A 22,549-nucleotide genomic window follows, 5' to 3' on the forward strand; every position below is an offset into this window, starting at 1 on the left:
AAAAACACGATTTTCTGTTTTGTTTTTTGTTCTATTGACCATTTAATTGTTTAAGCCGATCCAAAGTGAGATCGTGAGTTCATAAAAGGGTTAAAAAGAATAGCGATAAAGAACAAATCGATTATGGTTACTAACACCAAATAATCCTATACCTTAACTGTAATGAGACTTGTGGCTAAATTCTTAGACAACTCGTTAAGTTGAATTGTTATTCTCTTTATTTGTTATACAAACTACGTATCTACGCATTGGGTAACTCTGACCTGGTCCGGTGGCAGGAGGCGGGAAATCACCACCCGAAAGGGGGCACATTGCCATCCAACTTTTCTAAACCAGAAAAGTTCAACATTTTACCAATTATAACACGATGAAATCGGAACACTTACTGCTCATTTAATTAATGCCTCACTATACCAATTTTTAAAAATGGAAATAATTCAAATATTATATCAATCATTATATTCTATTTTGTCTTTCTAAAATCTATGAACGAGTTATCAGTGATCAAACCCTGTCATTGTTCTTTCTTCAGATATATTAATAATTTATAGAAAATATGTTTTTGTTACCATGGCAACGTGTGACAAAATAAAAATATGATTGTTAATCGCAAAAATACACAAAATCAAACATAGCTATTTAATTATAAATCACATCATGCTCATTTTGGTGGGTGTTAGTAATCTGGTTGTATTTCATTGAATAATTTATATTTCTGCTAATTTTCAACAGCATTTGAAAGAAGACATGTGTACCTTTCCAACAATAGAGAGGTTACGCAATCTTACGAACACGATAACGAAAACGGATACGTCACGCACACGTATTCGTTTTCGTAAGCCATAAAAAAATCTGTTTCGCATGGCAACGAAATATTGAGGCGCGTCCAAAATATGAAATTTGAGCGAAGCGCAGGTACGTGTTGCTTGGTGCTTGGCTGCCTAGGCCTAGCGTAACATCAAAGCAAGTGAGGACTTTAAAAACTGCTATTTATCAAAATTTACTTGGCATTTTAGTAAATTACTTTAGTAAATTACTTTCAATAAATCTATAATTATATTATAATCATGAATCATTCCTGATTCAAATGCAAAATGTGCAAATAGATCAAAAACTATACTCGTTTTGTAGTCACGAATATGACTGGTGATATTCGTCAACACGAATACGCTTTACGAATATGAAATGGGGATCAGCTCAAAAGTTTCACAAATGTATGACGTATCCGTTTTCGTTATCGTATTCGTCAGGTTGCGAAACCTCCCTATTGTATTATTTGCCAACAAATACTAATCTAATAATTAAAAAGTGACATTTGAAAATGGTCAATTTTGAACTTTAATGTGCTGTGTGTGTGACCTCAAGCTAGCTGTAGGCATGCAACTGAATATCCCTAGAGACATACAATGTGGTACAAGTGAGAAGATTCTTCAGTCTGTTGATTCGTGTCAACCAATCAAAGCGCGTGAATCCAAAATCGTTCAACCGTGAGCCTTTACCCAGACATTTTTTGGGTCCAGCAGCTGAGACCTATACATTATAGTCGAGTTTACAAATTCCCAAACTGTCGGCCTTAGAACTATATCTACCGCGATGATAAAGCTTCTTAATGAGTATGTCCTCTTGGGACATTGCTGGCTAAAACCGCGGAGCGAAAATTAATTCAGGGTATTTTTCTAGATCTCTCTAAGGCCTTTGACTATATGGACCATTCAATTCTACAATAAAAATTATCATTATACTATCAGAGGAATTGTACTCGATTGGTTTAAATCTTGTTATATTTCTAACAGAAAACAATATGTGACTGTAGAGGGTACGAATTCAGAGACCATTCAAGTATTTTGTATGTGGAGAGCCTCTCGACGGTTATTTTTACCTATAACTTGTAGGTTTGATTCTGCATCATTGATTTACTTTTGTTTTTTTGGCGAAATAAATGATATATTATGAAACTACCGACGCATTTTTGGTTACTTTGCATGATATGAATATATGTTAAAAATATAAATAAAAACGGATTAAAACACAAACAAAGAAATGATTTTTCAAGACTTTATTCAAAGCAATGCATTCAACACTACAAAACTAGTGTAAAAGTTAACGCAAATTAAATTATGATTTTAAAGGGTTTCAACGAGTCTAATTGCACTTTTACCAGAAATCGTCTAATTTGTTATACTACCGTATATTAGAAGCCTACTGTTTGGCAATCTCCAATAACCCCCTCTTCTACATTACATTTATTACGGACCGTACTAATTAACACATTTTATATAGTACTACCTCACGCCATAGGCCTACAATTCATCTGGCGAAAATTTTTAATAAATAATATTAATACAATATTTCACTCCATTTCTTTTTATGAATGACTTAATAAAGATTTAATTATAGACCTAAGAGTGCGATGCAAAGAAACTGTTAGTCCAGACATTATTCCACGCAAGCGCGTCATTCTATCATGGTGGCACAGAGACAAATATCATGTTAAAACACACATTGATGTTGTTAATAACGAAAAATAAATTATGTATCTCACATATTTCGTATTACACTCAAACAATTTACGAGACATTGACATGACTCAAACTATTATGGCTCAGTCTATACAAAAACAAAACTACACATGTTATAAGAGACAATACGATACACATACAACATTCATATATATAAAGACGACACTAATCACATCTGATGTGATAATATAATTCAAATTTATCTAAAATATAATATAACATTTATATCACATTATTTATATATATTAACATTTTTAACAGCTATAACTCTAAGATTTTTGGATGATTTGTATCTCTGTGCTAGTATTCGAAATGTAGACTATCTACACACTATCTTGATTGTGAGCGAATACCACTTCGGAGCGAATACCACTTCGGAGCGAATCACATGCATTTAAAGGAAAACAAAGCGGGTTGCTTTCACTTAACACATGTTGTTACCACTTAAACCTACATTCACACGACGCAGACCAATTATGTATATGATTTTTCCTTATAAACAAAAAGTATAAATGTAGATTAAACAGGCTCACATCAGGAAGATACATTATAACATTAGTAGGCCTATATTATAACAACAAAACTAAATATCGAGAGATGTAAAATTAACTAAAAAACTACATTAATTAGTTCCCCGACAGGTATAACACATGAAATAGAAACTCAGTCGTACTATCTTAATAAACTTAAACATTAGAAAAAACAATTACCTTGACCCTTCAAATACGTTACTTTTATATGCGCTTTAAATAGCAACATAAATATGCGACATATGCGCTTTAAATAGATACATTATAAACCTTTAATAGTAGGCCGATATTATAACAACAAAACTAAATATCGAGAGATGTCAAATTAATTACAAAACTACATTACTGTATATTTAGTTCCCTGATAGGTACAACACACTAAACAATTAGCTTGACCCTCAAATACGTAACTTTCATATGCGCTTTAAATAGCAACAACTAATTCATTTAAATACATTTTAAAACAAAATTGTAAAATTGTTATCAACAATTAGATCAATACCCTGCTTTGTAATATTGCAAAAGTTTGGAAAAGTTGTTAATTGTTAATATTATATATGTTGGTATTGCAAATATGATGGAATCTAAATCTAGGTATGGTAGTCCAAGAAAGGAATATTTGTTTCAACATTTTACAGCAACTTTCGGGGTAAGAATACCCAATAGTTAGAGCCTGCAAGTGCTATTTAATAATAATAATAGTTAATTCTTATATAGCGCATATAAGCAAGCTCTCAATGCGCTGAACATTATTACCCCAGTCATTTCTTGATCAAACACCTATGGAAACATACTCCCATATATGCAGCTAGTAATCAGCGCAAAGTTGTGTCTTGATCTAACCGGGTTTCCAATTATACACCTGGGTGGAGAGAGGCAAACGTAAGTAAAGTATCTTGCCTAAGGATACAAGCAATGCGGTGAGAGTTGGATTCGAACCTCGGTCTAACGATCAGTAGTCGAACGTCCAACACACAGCGGCACACGCCCTTTACAAAACTAGAGGTTTGCTTTACAATCGGAGGTACACTTTAAAATGTTGGTACTTTCAAATATTCTTTAGAATTAAGATTAAGAGTATTAAGAGTTCAACAATTTTCTGTTTATTAATAATACGCATTAGCAAGTACAGAATGATGATAGTAACCACACTTGTTTTCTGGCAAGACAAAATAGTTAATAGATTAACAATCAATGTCTATTAAAAGTTAACGAGAAAAATCAAATTCAATTCAATTGTTAAAATAAAGACATCCTAAACCTAAAACAATAAAGAATAAATAAGTATTATGCTTACAATGTACTCTTGTTAACATTTTTATTACTGCACTTTACTTTCAAAATACACTCCAAACCACCGAAGTACACATTTAATTTATTAAATTACAAAAACATATGCACACATAATAGTCTCAATATTGCGCTACAACAACAATAGCTTAAAGTGCACTTTTAACTGAGGCTTGTTTCGACTAGAATGGCAAGTTGGTAAAGATAATATTATTTTATATACATACAGAAATATTTATAATGTGTTACAGTATAGTACAATGTATTACGCTATATTAATTTCCAATATACTTTATTCACCCAAATTTGGAGCGATTTTCATGTACAAATTTAACAATATATTTACAAGTTAAATATGGAATCCATTTAATTTATACCAAATTGATGCATTAACCACATTGAAATGAAATAAATATTTAAACAAAATAAATAATTATTTAAAACACAATCACTTAAGCATACACTACTAAAATAATAAAGAATAAAATACTTTAATGAATGAATTGGCATATCAACTATAAAGTTGGTGTATTTTGTCCTTTAATAAACACCAGAAAATGAGTCCAGCTAGAGGTCAGAAGCACAACATATACCTTTCTAAGGAGAATGCTAGTAAATGGCATTCAAATAGTCTGCTCACCAGACTACAAAGACATGCCCTCAGACGAAGATACAGATACAAATTATACTGAGTGGCGCTATGTGATTAGTATGACAATCACTGGCTGTCAACCACTTGTAGGATTGGACACGTCATTACAAAATATTTACTTTCTACACAACACTGAATAAACAACAAGGTCGGAAGATACCATCAGTACTTGAAAGACAAGACAACTTGCTAGATGCAACTATATCAGGGCCAGTTTCACTAGAAGTCTAGCAGTTCCGACCTAGCTATTACTGACTTTATTGCAATGTCTGTTAAAACAATATCTATGCTTAATGTCATTGGCTACAGATGTCTCCATGTAGACGGTTACTTTAACGAGTACTACCAGTATTGGCAAACCTTGGCAATAATCATAAATGTTACCACAACACAATTAATAACAAAGAAATGTAGTAAAATTAATTTATATCAGCCAGTCTCAAAGGTCCAGTTAAAGAGTTAATATATACACAAATATACAATTTGACAATTTTGCACTAAACACCAGGTTCTCTGTGGCATAATAAAAATATATCTAAGGTCCTGCCGTGTCTTAACTTCTAAACGTTTGTATTTAACATTTTAATTACATAATTAATCCATTAATAGGTTATTATGTTAAAATACCTCAATTGTAAATGGATCACAATTTATTTATTATAACATATTAGACTTCCTAACTTGCAAAATGAAATATCATGCGATTTTTATAAAATAAAACTATAGAGGGAGGTGCTATAATAATTTGGAAAATAGACACCACCACAAAATCTAAAGGTATTGACATTAATTTATAATAGTTAAAAAAAATATGATGCCAACACAGTATTTCACTTTATTAATTTAAACTAATGCATAGATTATCTATAACTATGGAGGAAGTAATCATGCTATAACCATGTGCGACTGATGATTTAGTATGTTTTCTATCCACATCTAGAGTAGTAGAAATTGTAAATATTGAAATACTTGTTTACCCAAAATATCGGAAGACTCTCACAATTATCGAAAGAGTTGGGAATTCTAAATATTAGGTCTGCAAAACAGATGTTGTGTGCAATAAGATGTTGTATTATGTAATTCCATAAACCCACCACCTCAGCACAATCTTCTATTCATGTTCATTTTACCCTGAAATTCACCAACAAGATGTATCATGCACTTTTATCCCCACCCACAAATAAAAATTCAACATTATCAAAATATTATTGAAATTAATACCACTTGTTCATGTCTCTTGAAATTCACAAAATGCATTCTTATTATTATTCCACTTCCCTTCAAACCCGACCCCTTCCTTCAAACCCCACCCCTTCCTTCAAACCCCACCCCCTTCCTTCAAACCCCACCCCCTTCCTTCAAACCCCACCCCCTTCCTTCAAACCTCACCCCTTCCTTCAAACCCCACCTCTTCCTTCAAACCCCACCCCTTCCTTCAAACCCCACCCCTTCCTTCAAACCCCACCCCTTCCTTCAAACCCCACCCCTTCCTTCAAACCCCACCCCTTCCTTCAAACCCCACCCCTTCCTTCAAACCCCACCCCTTCCTTCAAACCCCACCCCTTCCTTCAAACTCCACCCCATTCTGTTCTAAAAATATATTCTTTTAAAATCTTCACCTGTAGCTGCTCATAATCTATGAGGTTCCATTGTTTAATGTGTAATGTCGCTTGCAAAATTCTTCAATACGTGTGATTGCTTCTTGTGTTTTCTCTTTAGGAATTGAGAGAACGACTCGCATGTAATTTGGATACTCAAAACACTGTAGCATAAAAGAAAACAATTGTTTATAGTAATAGGGAGGTTTCGCAAAGCTACGAATATGAAAACGGATACGTCACACATTTGAGAAACTTTTGAACTTTTAAAGCATATCCATGTTGACAAATATCACCAATCATATTTGTAACCACAAAACGAGTATAGTTTTGATCTATTTTGTACATTTTGCATTGAATTAGGAATGATTCACGATTATAATATAATTACAGATTTATTTAATAAAGTAATTTTAATTTCTCAGGTCAATTTTGATAAATAGCAGTTTTTAAAGTTCTCATTTGATTTGATGTTATGCTAGCCTAGGCAGACAAGCAACGCACACCTGCGCTTCGTTTAAATTTACTGCAGTCATATTTTGGACGACGTCCTCAATATTTTGTTGCCATGTGAAACAGATTTTTACTGTCTTACGAAAACGAGTGTGTGACGCATCTGTTTTGTAATAGCGTCTTTATTTTAAAAATTTATTTGTCGAAAATTTTCAGAGTGGGGATTGTATTTAGCTTTAATATTGTTTGTATTTATATAAGGGAGATTGCCTGAGCAGATTGAACCATGGCTTTATTTATGTTCAAGTCACATGTGAAGAACACACTAATCAAAATGACCAAGTACTGAAACAGAAGGTTATACTATATTTGGCACTTTACCTTTCCTGGTAAACAAAACACAGATTCTTCCTCCATCAATTTCTGTACAAAATCCATATCGTCTTTGATATTTGGCATGTGTTCAACATCAACAGCACACTATCAGTTTTCAAAAAAAATATATATATATTTAATACTAAGTTACTTGCTACAAAATATATTTTGACATGGAGAAAATCAGCATTAACCCGATCCTATGACATCTCTACATATATGACATTGTATGTCTAGTATTATAGCCAAATTCTGTAATACAGTGTCATCTGTATAACAGAAGGGCGCGCGACACAGTTGGATGTTGGACTACTCCTTGAGATCATGGTTTCGAATCCAACGCTTGTCGCATTGCTTGTATCTTTTAGGCCAGACATGAACATTACTCTCCACCCTGGTGTACAAAACACTCACTTTTGCAGGCTGGAGCTGTCAGCAAGCACCAACAACTATATGTTTATCCAATTTTTAACCTTTATTAGCTATCCAATGTCCTTCAATGCAACACATTAATATTAGACTCACCATCATATACATTGCACCTCTGGGCATTATTGGTGTAATGCCTGGAATATTTTCAAAGCCTGAATATAAGATATCTGCATTTTCCTGCAACAGAAAAAAAACAAAACATATAACAAAAGTTTATATATAAAGTAGTTTAACCCTAAAATGTTATCTGGCTTGTGTTCACTTTAAAGAACTCCTTGCTCCCGGGTTACCGGTGTGCTGGTCCCCATCTCAGTCCCCGTTGCTGTGGTCCGACGTCATTTGGTAGCAGCATTTGATTAAATTAAATTGGATGGATATGTGTAACATCCTAATATATAGATGGGCTAGAGGTTGGACTCCAAGGTTATCACAGTTCAAATAGTGATTCTTCATGGAGTGGGAACCAACAAGATGGCGGCTGCAATCGACTATTCAATAGTAGATTCAATATGTCAGTCACGCTTCCTATACAGTCACGCACTACTGCACAAACGTTGAGCATTAAACATTCTCATATACAATACGCAACGCAGTGTGTTGAGCGTAGTAACGTGAGAACGTAACCTACAGATCCTTGTGTGCAAAATTGTTAGACATTTACCAAGAATATATTTTCTTTTATAAAAATTTCACTGTGCTCTAACAAGAATATTATGTGTATTGATTTATGTGTTCTTAATTTATTATGTTAGATTATTATATTTATATATTAAATAATGCTTATCGCGGCGACATTTATGGTTTTTGGTTTATGGCTCCTGTTGGAATCACTTTCCAGCCAGGAGTTTGTCCTCTAGCCAATCTTATAAAATCTTTGGTAACATCTGATTCACTGCAATTTGGTTAACTAATGAAGAGCAAAATAAATAACAAATTCAAATTTCACCTTCAACGTCTTTTTTGTATTTTCAAAGAAACTTTTTGGTGTGTTCTTGAGAATTGCAGGTAAAGCTGCCTCCATGATGGAACATGGGCCAAGAATTTTAGTTGTAAGCTGGAAAAGACCTCTGTGTACCTAATGACAAAACACGTTAATTCAATTCTAAATTATGTCAACGGATAAATTTTACTATGTACAAATCATTAATGTTCTTAAAATTTTGTAGTATTTTTAAACATTCCACAAAATCATTCACTTATGTTATAGCACTGCGGCTGGTCCATCAGGCAGTGGCCTTACTTGCTTATGTGCAACAATGTTATGTTGTAATAAAAAGGGGACTGTGCTGCATTGGCCAGCACTATTTTTAATCCCATTGGTTGCACCCTAAAAACCATGCACTGAGTGTTTACAACATAATTGTTGTAAAACATGTTTTAACATTAACAGCTGTTACAGTACATAATGAAATGCACAATTATGGAACTTTACGAGATGAGAATAGGAAGAGGAGCTGTAGCTTGGTGCTTAACATTCTCCTTCCAATCCCAAATTCCTGGGTTCAATCTTTACCTAGTGCCAAGGTTTAACTCATGACTCTTTCAACTTTACCTAAGCTTCAAATGAGAATTAGTTTATAAGCACAATAAATGATAAAATATTTTATCCATCCTGTAATTGGCAAGTTGCTCGAGGTTGGGTGGATATGAAATGTAAAAAAAAAAACAGAGCTGATAAAAATGCAACCATACTGAACAACAAGCTGGTCATTCAATTGCAGACATTTGATCTCATCATATTAGTTTATTATTAAAAAAAATTCAATTTCACTAAATTTTAGAGGATATCTATATATATATATATTGCAAGATACAAACCTCTGCTTGGAATGCATTGTGTCGATCATGTACAAGGATCCAACCAATTCGCCATCCTGGAGCAAGAAACCTGCAAAACAAATACACAACACATGTACAATCTTTAAAAAAAATATATTTGATTTAAATAGGTATGCAGCAAGCATGTAGCTAGAGTGCTGTATTTGCCTTTTGGCTGCACTGCGGGAACTAAAGCTTATACTATACTTAATATGCTATCGGGAAGCAGCATTAGCTCTCCCAGTCACAGTACAGTAATTTTAAGGACTTTCTCCATTCTTTATCATGTTTGTAACTTTAGTTGTAATGTACTAAAATGTATCGTTATTTAATTGCAACTATATGAATTTTAAAATGTTACTGTTTTCTGTAATTGGCCAATGGATGTATAATTGAAATAAAACAAAGTAAATTACACCAGCACAAATTTCATCCCCGTCCCCACACACTTTTATTACTGTACCTTTTGGCTGTACCACCACAGCTCAATACAGGTACCTCTGTTGTAATGTCTGCAATGTATGGAGGTTCTTCTCCATTAAACACCATACCAGCATAGATTTCATCTGCAATAATTGGCAGTTGATGTCTTGCCGCCACTAAAAAATATAACACAAAGTGTAAGTGAATACACAAAAAATACTATTCAACAAGGCATATAAGACCAATTTACACAGACGAACGATAATGGTAATCGGAAAACCATGTAGTCTGTCCCATCTAGGATCTGTGTCTATCTTGAGCGGAAGCAATCTGTCTGCACCACGTTGTGTGTATATGGTCATAAGGAATAACACAGATTTCATATTTGTATTACTGTTACCACCTGTCTGTGTAAATTAGCTTTTACAGGTTAGCTAACTTGTCGATACACTTTTTAGTAGAAGACTTGTCTGTTGTGGCACTTTACTGACAAGACACATTTGTTTGTTTATTTACAGAAGAGTTTATAGTTATCATGTTGATGGAGCAGGACCAGCCAATCATCAAATAGAGAATAATTTATACACAGTACCTTTTGTGATCTGCATTAGATGTTTTTTATCATAAACTGAACCGCATGGATTAGAGGGATTAATGACAACAATACACTTTGTCCGATCATCTATCAACTCCTCCATTTGATTGAGATCTGCTTCCCAGTTCCGTTCAGGCTGAGTTAAAAAATAAGAATTTAATTACCATCATTAGTAACTAAATATTAATTAATAACTGAAATATATTTTTTAACTTAAATTTGAACTTATTTATCTGTATATATTTTCTAATCCATTTTCATATATTTAAGTCCAACAAAAGATGTTTCTTTTCACTCAATTACTGGTTATCGTTTTCTTGATATTTTCCCTTTTTTGCTAATTTGTATTTTGTAGACTATTTTTCTTTTTACCTTTTTTGAATAAAAAATGTATTGTATTAGAAAACATCATGTGACTAGCAGTCTACTGGTCTAAATTGTGCAAAGGTGTGGACGGCAACATTTTCTATACTAGTGTCATACAGCTACCACCAATCGGCGTAATCACCAACTCTTTCGAAAGATGAAGCTAATACTAGAAGCTTAATATAGTGCCAACAAGCTCAAAGTGTAATGGCCCTATAAGTCATTATATATAAGATATTATATATTCTACCACCAGAACTAAGGCAAGCATTATAAACTTTGCAGATTTCATAGTTACATTGCCCCTGCCATACCAATTAACAATTAAACTTAACTCTACAAATCCCAAATTCTTTCCTATAATTAATTAAAATCCATCGTGGACCCGGAATGAAGGGTTTACTACCACTAGATGAACAGAAAGTGTCAAAAGTCAAATAGTGTCACGTGAGTGTATGGTTTAGGGAAATTTAAACTGTATGAATTTCCTATTGAAACTTCTGCAAAATCAAAAACTTACAATTAGGTTATAACTGCGTGTTTCAATGTCAATGTTGCCAGCTACTGTTCGGTATAGTGAAAAGCCAGGACGTGGAATAAGTATATTATCACCTGGATTGCACAACACAGTAATAGCAATGTTTATGGCTCCTGAGCACCCGCTTGTTAGAATAACGTCCTGGAAAAAAAAAGATAATTATAAAAACTATGCTGAAAAACTTGTTAATGTAAAGTAGGTAATGTTAATAATTGTGATTATCCTTAAATTATTCAGTGGATAATTATGATTTGATTTAGGTTGGTAGGTAGCCTAGTGTTTAGGACACTTTTCATACAGAGAGACCCTGGTCTGGTTCAATTTCTTGCAACTCCCAGCTGTAATGACAATAATTATTGTCTTAGAACTTGATTACTGTCCATTTCTCCATACCTAAAAGTCTTTTAATACAAACATGGATCATTATTATGGCAATCAATAATGACAATTTCAGTTATTGCCACTAAAACAATTGTTATCTGATGTTATTCCATTGTTTAGGATTCCCTTCTCCAATAAACGATTCTGCTGGCAGTACTATTACTACTAAATTAAAAACAAATACTAACCTTAGAGGTCAAGGGTGAAACATTTGTACTGTAGTAACTTGCCACTGCAGCCCTGGCTTCTTCATTCCCTGTAAAAAAAAGTCACCACAATTTCAAATTTTAGGGAGATTTGAATGCAAAACAATTTTGAAAAAAAACTAACTAACCACTGAAATTGGAAAGAGGTGCTATAAAAACACCAGCCTTGCAATTTATAGTTACTAAAAACTATTAATTGCAAGGTAACATTTTTTTAGGAGCAAAGATTGAGCAAAAATGCTCAATTTTTAAATAAACGGTTTATTTGGCACTTATGCAGCAGAAACCATGAGACGCAATGTACGAATGAAAATTGCAATGCAAGTCATTTGACCAATCACAAGTGAAGGTTGACCAATCTGATGGTCAACTGCCTTGGTTTGCGGTGCGCTTATACATCCTACCATTGCATCCTAGTAGGTTCACATGAAGTTAGATTTTAGTGATATTTTATCATTAAAAGCTAGACAATCCCACCAAAATCGGGGCAGTTTCAATCTATGCAGTATCATATGTAAACACAGTTTCCTAATAAATGATATACTGTTAAAATGACTTTGATCTCAGACTAATAAATTCAGTTGTGCAAATTACAATATGTATAACTAATAGATACCAGGATTGTCTGGGTTTTAGTTATTAGAAACCTATTGAATATATTATACTGTAGGTACAAGTAGGCTACAGTAATATGGAAAATGAAGAATATCCCACATAATTTGATCTACTGTATATTCAAATATAAACATGGTACTTGGAATTTGCTGGTAGCATCCCAGTAGTTTCTACTTGCAATGAATATTTTGATCTATTAAACCATGTTTGATATACAGATGTTTAACTATCATCTTTACCTTATCATATTTTATTGTTCATAAATTATGTTTTCTATTAATGGAAACAATGATGGGATTGTTATGCTAAAAAAAAATCATGTTTTTTTTTTTGCTTTCAATCAATCAATCAAAGTAACATTTATTTCTCTTCTTGTCATTCATAGAAAATATAAATCAACAGTAAATATGATAAAAATAAGAGGGGCAACATTCCTAAAAAGTGTAGATTTAATAGTAAGTGAAATATAGTATTTTACAGATGGTCTTATTTAATTGCTATCACTTTTAGTTCATGTGTGCCTGCAAACCCTAGTAGTATGTGTATACTGCTGTACACTTTCTTTACATAAGTTAGGGGGTACTGGACACATTAGCACTGCTGTACACTTTCTTTACATAAGTTAGGGGGTACTGGACATATTAGCTCTTCCACAAAAGCAGCCAGCGTCGGTGCAACATGGTTAATGGGCCTCCTCAGAAATTTCTTTAACTTTAAAGTTGAACATGCAATTTTTAATCCACCTAAATAATGGGAAAGACTAGTTTATGTTCATTCATCAGCCAGTTGCAGTATTTAACTGTTAAATATAATATGTTAAATACAAGAGATCTGGGCTTTTGCATATGCCAGACATCTGAAGTTTTTCTGGAAAAAAAATCAATAATTTATGGTCACCGTAGATCGGGATGGCTTAAAATAATATTGTATTTTACTGTACTTTTGTTTGAGATTCTTTTTATTATTAAATTGCAGGTTCAGTGATCGTTGAATTCAGAATAAAATGTTGATGTTGTAGGTTGCGAACAAAATATGGAAGTCTCCGGCCAAAACAAGAGAGTTGGCATGTATACAGTAACTTGATTGAACAACAAAGTGGAGAAAATGGTAAAAAAACTTTCTTAGTATTGTATTAGGAGAGGAGATGCTTCAGAACTTTAATGTTTTGTGGATGCTGCAGTGTACTGTAAATCTGGAACTTACAATATACACACAAAATCATCTTATTAATATTAGTTAATAATTTTTTTTTTTTTACCATATTTAATGAGGGTGATCCATCAAGCAATTTCTGATTATTAGGGACCCTCAGAGATTCACAAGTCAAACATGTACACAAGATGCTCTATACTGTATATTAAACAAAGTCTTATTACAAGTCTTTAAGAATGGAGTTGTAATTTTGTCCTTAGAAAAAATCCTGATATGTGACGGGACTTGAACCCAGGACCCTTGGAGTGGTAGCCATGGCATCATAACCACCAAACCACAACTCCACAACCAACTCCACATAAGTGATGTATCTTGTATCTGTCACAACGGCACAGCAATAAAATCAGATTAAATCATAAAACAAATTATTAAAAACTTCACAAATTCAAAGTCAACCAAAATGCAGTATCATATCCAATGTGAATGATCTAAAGCATTTTATGTTGAAATAGGCTGTTGTGACTGTACAGTACATATATTAGGCCTACATATATACTGGTACCATATCTTGTAGGAGCATACCAGTAGAAATACTAATCAAATTAGTTAAAATTATGTTAGGCAAATTCCAACGACTTGAATAATATCAATACAATTGTACACTGCCAGTGAGACTTTGCGGGAAAACAACCATGAAAACCTCATGTTTTGTATTTAACTATAAAACGCTTGTTTCGTTACAAACATCCTTATAAGATTCACTGGCACACCATTCCCCCCACCCTCCAATAGTAAAATAGAAAAAAAAGGAAACGTCTGCGGGAAATGGGTAAGGATGCGAATACACTGCTTTGAATTTGTTGAGTAGTGGCAAAATTGAACACCATTTTTATATACTTGTGAATTATACTTGTGAATTATACTTGTGTCAAGATTCAATACAAAATGATTACGAAGTTGTATCACAGGTTTTCAAATGGCACTCCACGCAAATGCAACATCAAGAACAAAGTCACTCTCAAGTCTATACATCACTATACATTCCAAGAAAAGAGAGAATAGGCCATCACAAAAACCCTAGACTTAAAAAGAGATAGCAGAAAAATCTTAGGAAAAACAATAGGTGATATACAGTACTGTACATTGTATCACTAACAGGGTAGGATGCCAACAGATAAAATAAATCATTATACAGTAGTATGTGAGGTTTTAATGTTTTTATGATTCGGAAATTAGAAATCATAAAACAATATGTTTCAATTGATAAACAATAAATGTGGGTTTATAGCTTTAAACAATCACTTGGGTACTGTATTTTGCATGTAAAAATTAACTGGTTTTTGAATAAAAGCTAAAACACATGTGTGTACAGTTAGAGGGTGGGAGAGGGGGGGGGGGAGCATAGTCAAGGCCTGATTATCTATCATGAAAATATACTGTACATCTGGCCTGTATCTACTGCATGTGCTCAAAATACTATTAAACACTGTAGACACCAATACTGTACTTAACTGTGCTGTCCATAGACTTTGCTTGATTAATCGACCTACAGAAGGCGCGTAGCCATCGACTTACCTACAGAAGGAGCGTAGCCATTGTTTTTGTAGATATCAATAACATCGTGTATGGCATCAGCAATACTAGGATCAAGGGGTAGGTTTCCAAATTTGGTTGGGTCACCTGAAAATAAAGAAATCAAAAATATGTTTGTCACTGGCCTACTCACTGTACATATTCCTGTATTGGCAATTTACATTTGCTTCACAGATTGTAGCTCATGATATACTGTACAATCACCCCTGAGTATAAAAAGAAAAAACAAAATCGCATCACCCTCTCTGTGTCATACTAATCAACGCCTGCTAAGGCCCGACAGGGCTTGGTATTACCTGGTAGGATTTTGTGGTTAAAAATGCTATTTATCAAGTAAATTTAATTTTACGTTTTATACATTTTTATGTAAAAATTTGTCAAAATACTTCGAAGTGTTTACATTTACTGTATTCCAAGAACCATCCTACAGAAGTAAAAAGTTATGTCTTTTTGCGAAGAAGCGATTGACGCGTATTAGATTGAAAAGTTTAACAATATGTTAAATTTAATACTGTATGAATAGTAACAATAACATGTACTTTTTTTTATCATAAAGGCCTACAGGGCATTACAGGATGTACTGTATTAGTAGGACTGCTTTCTCCACCTTCCATTCTCAATAAGACAAACATACTGTACAACATATGCAAACTCATGGCCACAGTCATGTTTGGTTTTAATAGGTGGTGATTGGTGATGATTGGTGATGATTGGTGATGATTGGTGGTGATTGGTGATGATTGGTGATGATTGGTGATGATTGGTGATGATTGGTGATGATTGGTGATGATTGGTGATGATTGGTGATGATTGGTGATGATTGGTGATGATTGGTGATGATTGGTGATGATTGGTGATGATTGGTGATGATTGGTGATGATTGGTGATGATTGGTGATGATTGGTGATGATTGGTGATGATAGGTGATGATTGGTGATGATAGGTGATGATAGGTGATGATTGGTGATGATTGGTGATGATAGGTGATGATTGGTGATGATTGGTGATGATTGGTGATGATTGGTGATGATTGGTGATGATTGGTGATGATTGGTGATGATTGGTGATGATAGGTGATGATACTGTAGGTGATGATTGGTGGTGATTGGTGGTGATTGGTGGTGATTGGTGGTGATTGGTGATGATTGGTGATGATTGGTGATGATAGGTGATGATAGGTGATGATTGGTGATGATTGGTGATGATTGGTGATGATAGGTGATGATAGGTGATGATAGGTGATGATAGGTGATGATAGGTGATGATTGGTGATGATTGGTGATGATTGGTGATGATTGGTGATGATTGGTGATGATTGGTGATGATAGGTGATGATAGGTGATGATAGGTGATGATAGGTGATGATTGGTGATGATTGGTGATGATTGGTGATGATAGGTGATGATAGGTGATGATAGGTGATGATTGGTGATGATTGGTGATGATTGGTGATGATAGGTGATGATACTGTAGGTGATGATTGGTGATGATTGGTGATGATTGGTGATGATTGGTGATGATAGGTGATGATAGGTGATGATTGGTGATGATTGGTCATGATAGGTGATGATTGGGCAAATAACAAACCTACATGATGGTTTTAACATACTGTACTGTATTTAATCATAATGTACTGTACTGTATGGATTGAAATTTGTTTACTTTGCATTGGTTAGGAGAATTAATAATTATGTAATACTGTCCATGTTAATTTTTTATTTATATGATTATTCAAGATATTACTGTACTTCAATTGACCTGACCTAGTAATATGTCATCGGTCATTGCAAATCGAATATCATGGACAGTAACAACCAAAGTAGTAACTGTACATCAAGGTTATGCTGTTGAGTCAGCAAAATCATACAATTATATTTATCATACTACATCCTACTGTAGTACAAGTCATAAGTTTGTCATTCATAAAGTTTTGATGAAAATATAATTTGTATAAAATGAGTAATAATAATACTATTATTTGCAGATACCATTATTTGCAGATACCTTGGCCAAGAATAAAAAATTTAAGTATTCCGTATTCACTCTTAACTGAATTTTTTCGGTCAAACTAATGGTGTTTAGGGTCAAACGGCAAACATTATTGAGAATCTTTATAAAAACTAAAGGTGTAATGTAGAGACTTGTACAGTAATCCAGGGAGTATATAAGCGACCGACTTAAATTAGCTTAGTTTATACTAGGTAGCTTGGTCCTGTTTTATCAACGAATTCCACTTTATTTTAAATAAAGTGTAATCTTAATAATACTTAGAATTTAGATCATACAGTTCAGGTAAAAATGAAAAGAAGTTGCAAAAATTAATTATTTTGTACTAGATATTTTTTGGTCAAGTTGACTGGACATCCGACGTGAACCATGCTTAAAACGGTAATTTGTACTATAGGACCAATCCTTATGGAGATTAGAGTAATATTCATCAATCAAATTTCCATTAGTAATTAGGAACGATACCCTACTACGTAGAACCCTGAATTATACAATTTTGTATAGAATAGTTAAAGTTTAGATCTTACCTTGTGGCCAACATGAGTCATTATTAGTAGCATGTAGATTGTTTTTTGGGGAAAAAATTGACTAAATCATACTGACTCGTGTTTACAAAACCATTATTTTTTATCTGACTCAATTGTCCTTGACAAATGTCAATGTCATTGATGAAATGCTATTTTAAAAATTATATTAATACATACTGCAGTGCTTTGTAAATCAAAATTTAAAAAAAAATGTATTCTGTATTATACTTTTTAGCCAGTTTTAGGTTTATTTTAAAGGTTTTATTTAAAGACACTAAAGACCTACAGTACTAAGTTTTTTCGACATAATTTAATTTACATTTTTTAAAAGTATTGTAAATATAAATAATATATGGATCTATTGCCATATTTTCTTTCTTCTTTAAACAATTAATTCAGCAATGAGATGTCAAGATAGGCCTATAGCTAACAATACATACAATGTTTGTATGTTACCGCTCTTCCAGCTAGGCCTACAAAACTAAAGACGGTTTATGAGGGAACCTTCGACGCGAGCTACTGTATTAGGTAGCATTGTATTGTTTTTATTTTTTTATCATTTTATTAACTTTATAACACAATTAACACAAGAAATTACCTGGTTTAATGTTTTAAAGTTATGTATTAGTATTATTACACTTACACTTAATGTTTGATGGAATAAGTTCAGGTTAGTGCCTAATTTGCTTCCATGTCTAGTTTTAAGTCTCAACTTAAATGTGTTGACTGAGGGGGATTGAATAACTGACTCGGGCAGGGCATTTACAATGTTTAAAGACACCTTCCCTACGTTTTTTAATTTAGGATCACAAACTATATTTAATGTAAAAATAATACTATATGGCCCATTTGCAATAACTTTTTTCGTCTTTAAATGGTTAAAAATGTGAAAAATAAGTTGATTCTAATAATTATAGCGGCCCGCTATAAATCCCAAAATGCATTGCGCGCTGATTGATATTTTTGTTTTTCTTCTGTAATTCACCCACTTTTCGGTCGATCGTGAGGCCAAAACAAATGGAAGACTCCTATACTTTTCAGCGAAAATACCGGGTTTTCCTCAATTTGTATTAACGGAGTCTGGCAAAAATAGAAAGACAATTGCAGCAACTATACAACGTCAGGCAAGGTATATAGCTAGCGTACGATGTTCGTACATTACCGATGTTTACCAGCTAGGCCTAAAAAACTGAGCCTAGCTAGGCTAGGCCTAAAGACCGTCCACAAGAGGTCAGTCGCCGCGAGCAACTTAGGTAGTGCATTGTTTCTCACTTTTTATCATAATTTACCATAAAACCTACATTTAAGACAAGGAATGACCTGGTTTAATGTAAAGTAATGTATTATTTTTACAAAACGTCACAAATTGTAGGGAAGGTGTCTTTAATTATTCTCATTGAAACAATTATTTCTGCACAAGAGATTTGCTTTGAGTTTTAGGATGATAAAGTTTCAGACTGTGACCACAAGTTCTGTTGTTATGAGAGATGGTGAAGTCTTCTGCGTATACTGTATAAAAGCAGAATATATCATATTTCATATGCAGACGTTCGAACTCTATTTCCCGATTTCTGGAGAGCCTCCCGAATTTTTATTAAATCTCTCGAATGTTAAAAATCTCCCAAAAATGTCTTTTTTTAGGTTAATTTCTGTATTGTTAAATACAATACAATACAATTACATTCAATTAGTTGCTCGAATGCGGGAAGGCCCCTGGTATTGGTAAACATTGAAATGCGGATTGCGCGAGGTATTTTATTAGTTCAAAATGCGTCAAATAGGTTAAGATTAAGAACAAATTAATTAAAACACAACAAATTTGTTAACAATACAAACCTACCAAAATGATTGGAATGGTACATTGTGACTTACCAATAGAGAGTGAAATAACTTGTTTTTTAGGGTTAGGTTCAAGTTTCATACCATCAACAATCATTCGGATAGGATTCAATGTATTCTTAGCAGCTTCTGATGAACGAATATTCCATTTTGGTTTGCTTTCCATCACTACTAAATACAGTTATCTAAAAAAGTCAATGTTGTACAAAATCAAAATATTGGCATACTAATTAGGCAAATAGGTAGGACATATCGATAACGATCGACGATAAATAGACAAATATGCATTTTTCATACATAAAATAAATATAAAAACTTTTCATTCTACAGAATAACCATCTATGCTTCCTTTGATAAAAATTATATTTTCACACGTCCAATCAAATGACATCATGATTAGTAAGAGCAATAATATCGTGACAATACAACGATTTTATTGTTTTTATTTATCATGACGTCATTTGATTGGAATTTAAAAAATATTAATTTTTATCAAAGACAGCATAAATGATTATCCTATAGTTCTAAAACGAAACCCTTTCTAATTTCTTTTGTTTTATGTAATAAAAATGCATGCTTAAATATTTATCGTCGATCTTTATCGTCCTAGTGTAAATGGGCTTTTATGCCAAAAAAACCAAAACAATATTTTTACATCCTTCCCTCATCAGATTTTGGAGACACTATTATTACTTTGATTTGTCTTTTTTTCATTTATATTTTTTTGTAATGAACTGGTACTGGTAACCATCCTAATAATAAAAAGAGAAAAATTGAATCAATCAATCATATCACTTTCACATCAACCTAGGCTGGAACCCTGGAGAAACCACTCGTTTAAAATACCCAGTGTGTTGGTTAACCATTACCCCACCCCCCACCTCCCCCTCTATTTAACAAAAAATGGATCCGCCAATACTGGTAAGTCCACAATTTATGCGGTACATTTTCGTGAACCTCATAAAGTATAAGAAGTGTGTAAAATCATGGGGTGACTTACTAGTCCATGGCACGTCCTGTGAAAAATGTTAAGATTTATCATATAGCGAGGATTAAAAACACATATTTCGAAAACTGAGCTGCACTGACAAGACCTAATAATATCAAAACAATACTGTCATGCAGATTAGATGCATCGCTAAGATATACTTTTGAATCAGTGAAACCTGGCCGTTAATGTTATAAATCGAAACCAGTTGAATGTTGTATGTGGACGTTCCCCTTCATCTTTTGGTAAAATGTTGTTCAAATCCATAGGCCTAATATTTTTTAGTAAAACAGGTAGCGCAAGTGCCTCATGTCATGTCTTAAAATTGCACTAGAGACGCAACACAAGGACATACTGTAACGCAACGTAAGTGAATTGACCAATCACAAGCGATGGATTCGAACTTTCGCTTGTCAAGCTTGGTTCACACTAGCAATGCAACGTAACCTACGCAACATAAGCAAATGCCCTTCCGATAATTGTGTTTGCCCCCGCCTGCATGAAATCAAACCTGCTTATTGCGCGTCAATGTTAGCATGCCGTAGACCTTGACCTGGTTCACCCCGCATACTTTTGAGTATGCTCTGTACTATGTTTTCCAGTGTTCTTTTGCCTTGTGTTTTTGCGTAAAATCAAACTGATTTGATTCCCTGTGGCAATGTTTGTAGCACTGTTGCGTCGTCAATTCCCACTTGTAATTACACAATACAACAATTTGTGCGCGTCGATACGTTGCTGCGTTACATAGAACGTAACGCAACGCAAATGAATTGACCAATCACAAGCGATGGCTTATTCGCTTGTCATTGGTTAAAACGCTTGCGTTGCGTTTACGTCCTTGCATTACGTTCTAGTGGGAACCAAGCTTTACGTTCCAATGGGAACCAAGAAAGTGGCTCCGCAACGGTAATCGCTGCTAGCTAGTAAGCCTATATTTGGTAAACTTTACCTTTTGGAATAGGCCTAGGCTATACGTACCTATATAAATATATTGTAGTATCGACCCCAGGGGGTGGCCAATGAATGGCCCGAACCTACCAACCGTCTGCGGGCGCCTGGATCTAGTACAAGTGACGTATGGACGTCTGGGCGCCATGCGCGGACGGTTGGGGCAGGCCAGAAATTAGGGCAGTTAGCCACGGAGTTTTCCGTGGTTAGAAGGATATTAAATACGGCTATTAGCAGTATTACCAGAGGATTTATATATATCGAATTGGATTTGCCCCAAGGCAAGGCCAAGCGGGAAGAAGTCCCAGATAGGTGAGTATATCTGTTGCACTTTTATAAACGGGGTGAATACAATAATATTATAAAAGGTGGGGAATTCTAGCGGTTTACCCTCCTTCTCTAATTAACTTTTACTTTAGGTCTTGGCTAGGCCTACTGTACTAGCCTAGGCATAGGTCTAGGCCTAACTAGTCCTCTACCCCTCTACCCCTCTCTAGCTAGCCGGCCGGCCAACACAACCACACTCTCTCTTTTTTATACGGGTTTATTCACAGAAAAAAACAGGATTTCCAAAAAATAAATTACTCACGTAAAATATCACTTCTTGTACTCTGTAATAAATGTGAACTATATTATAGTAATATTATAATATTATTACAATTCGTTTTTCTTCGTTAACAAATTGCATACGTCGTAATGTCTCG

General features: G+C 33.9%; 1 protein-coding gene across 1 annotated transcript; it reads right to left on the bottom strand.

Annotated features, from left to right (window-relative positions):
• Nucleotides 1–6,574: 6,574 nt before the first annotated feature.
• Nucleotides 6,575–22,533, bottom strand: LOC140057050 (tyrosine aminotransferase-like). The gene is made up of 12 exons (XM_072102595.1): nucleotides 22,435–22,533; nucleotides 19,943–20,094; nucleotides 15,519–15,623; nucleotides 12,159–12,226; nucleotides 11,572–11,730; nucleotides 10,683–10,821; nucleotides 10,131–10,266; nucleotides 9,668–9,737; nucleotides 8,796–8,924; nucleotides 7,943–8,026; nucleotides 7,424–7,522; nucleotides 6,575–6,753 (listed from the first exon to the last, which is right to left on the bottom strand). Exons 2-12 carry the CDS (start codon nucleotides 20,073–20,075, stop codon nucleotides 6,628–6,630), a joined length of 1,248 nt encoding a protein of 415 aa, XP_071958696.1. The 5' UTR covers nucleotides 20,076–20,094; nucleotides 22,435–22,533; the 3' UTR covers nucleotides 6,575–6,627.
• Between the last annotated feature and the right edge of the window lie 16 nt (nucleotides 22,534–22,549).

This window comes from Antedon mediterranea, chromosome 8, assembly GCF_964355755.1.
Source record: "Antedon mediterranea chromosome 8, ecAntMedi1.1, whole genome shotgun sequence".
Taxonomy (NCBI): Eukaryota; Metazoa; Echinodermata; class Crinoidea; order Comatulida; family Antedonidae; genus Antedon; species Antedon mediterranea.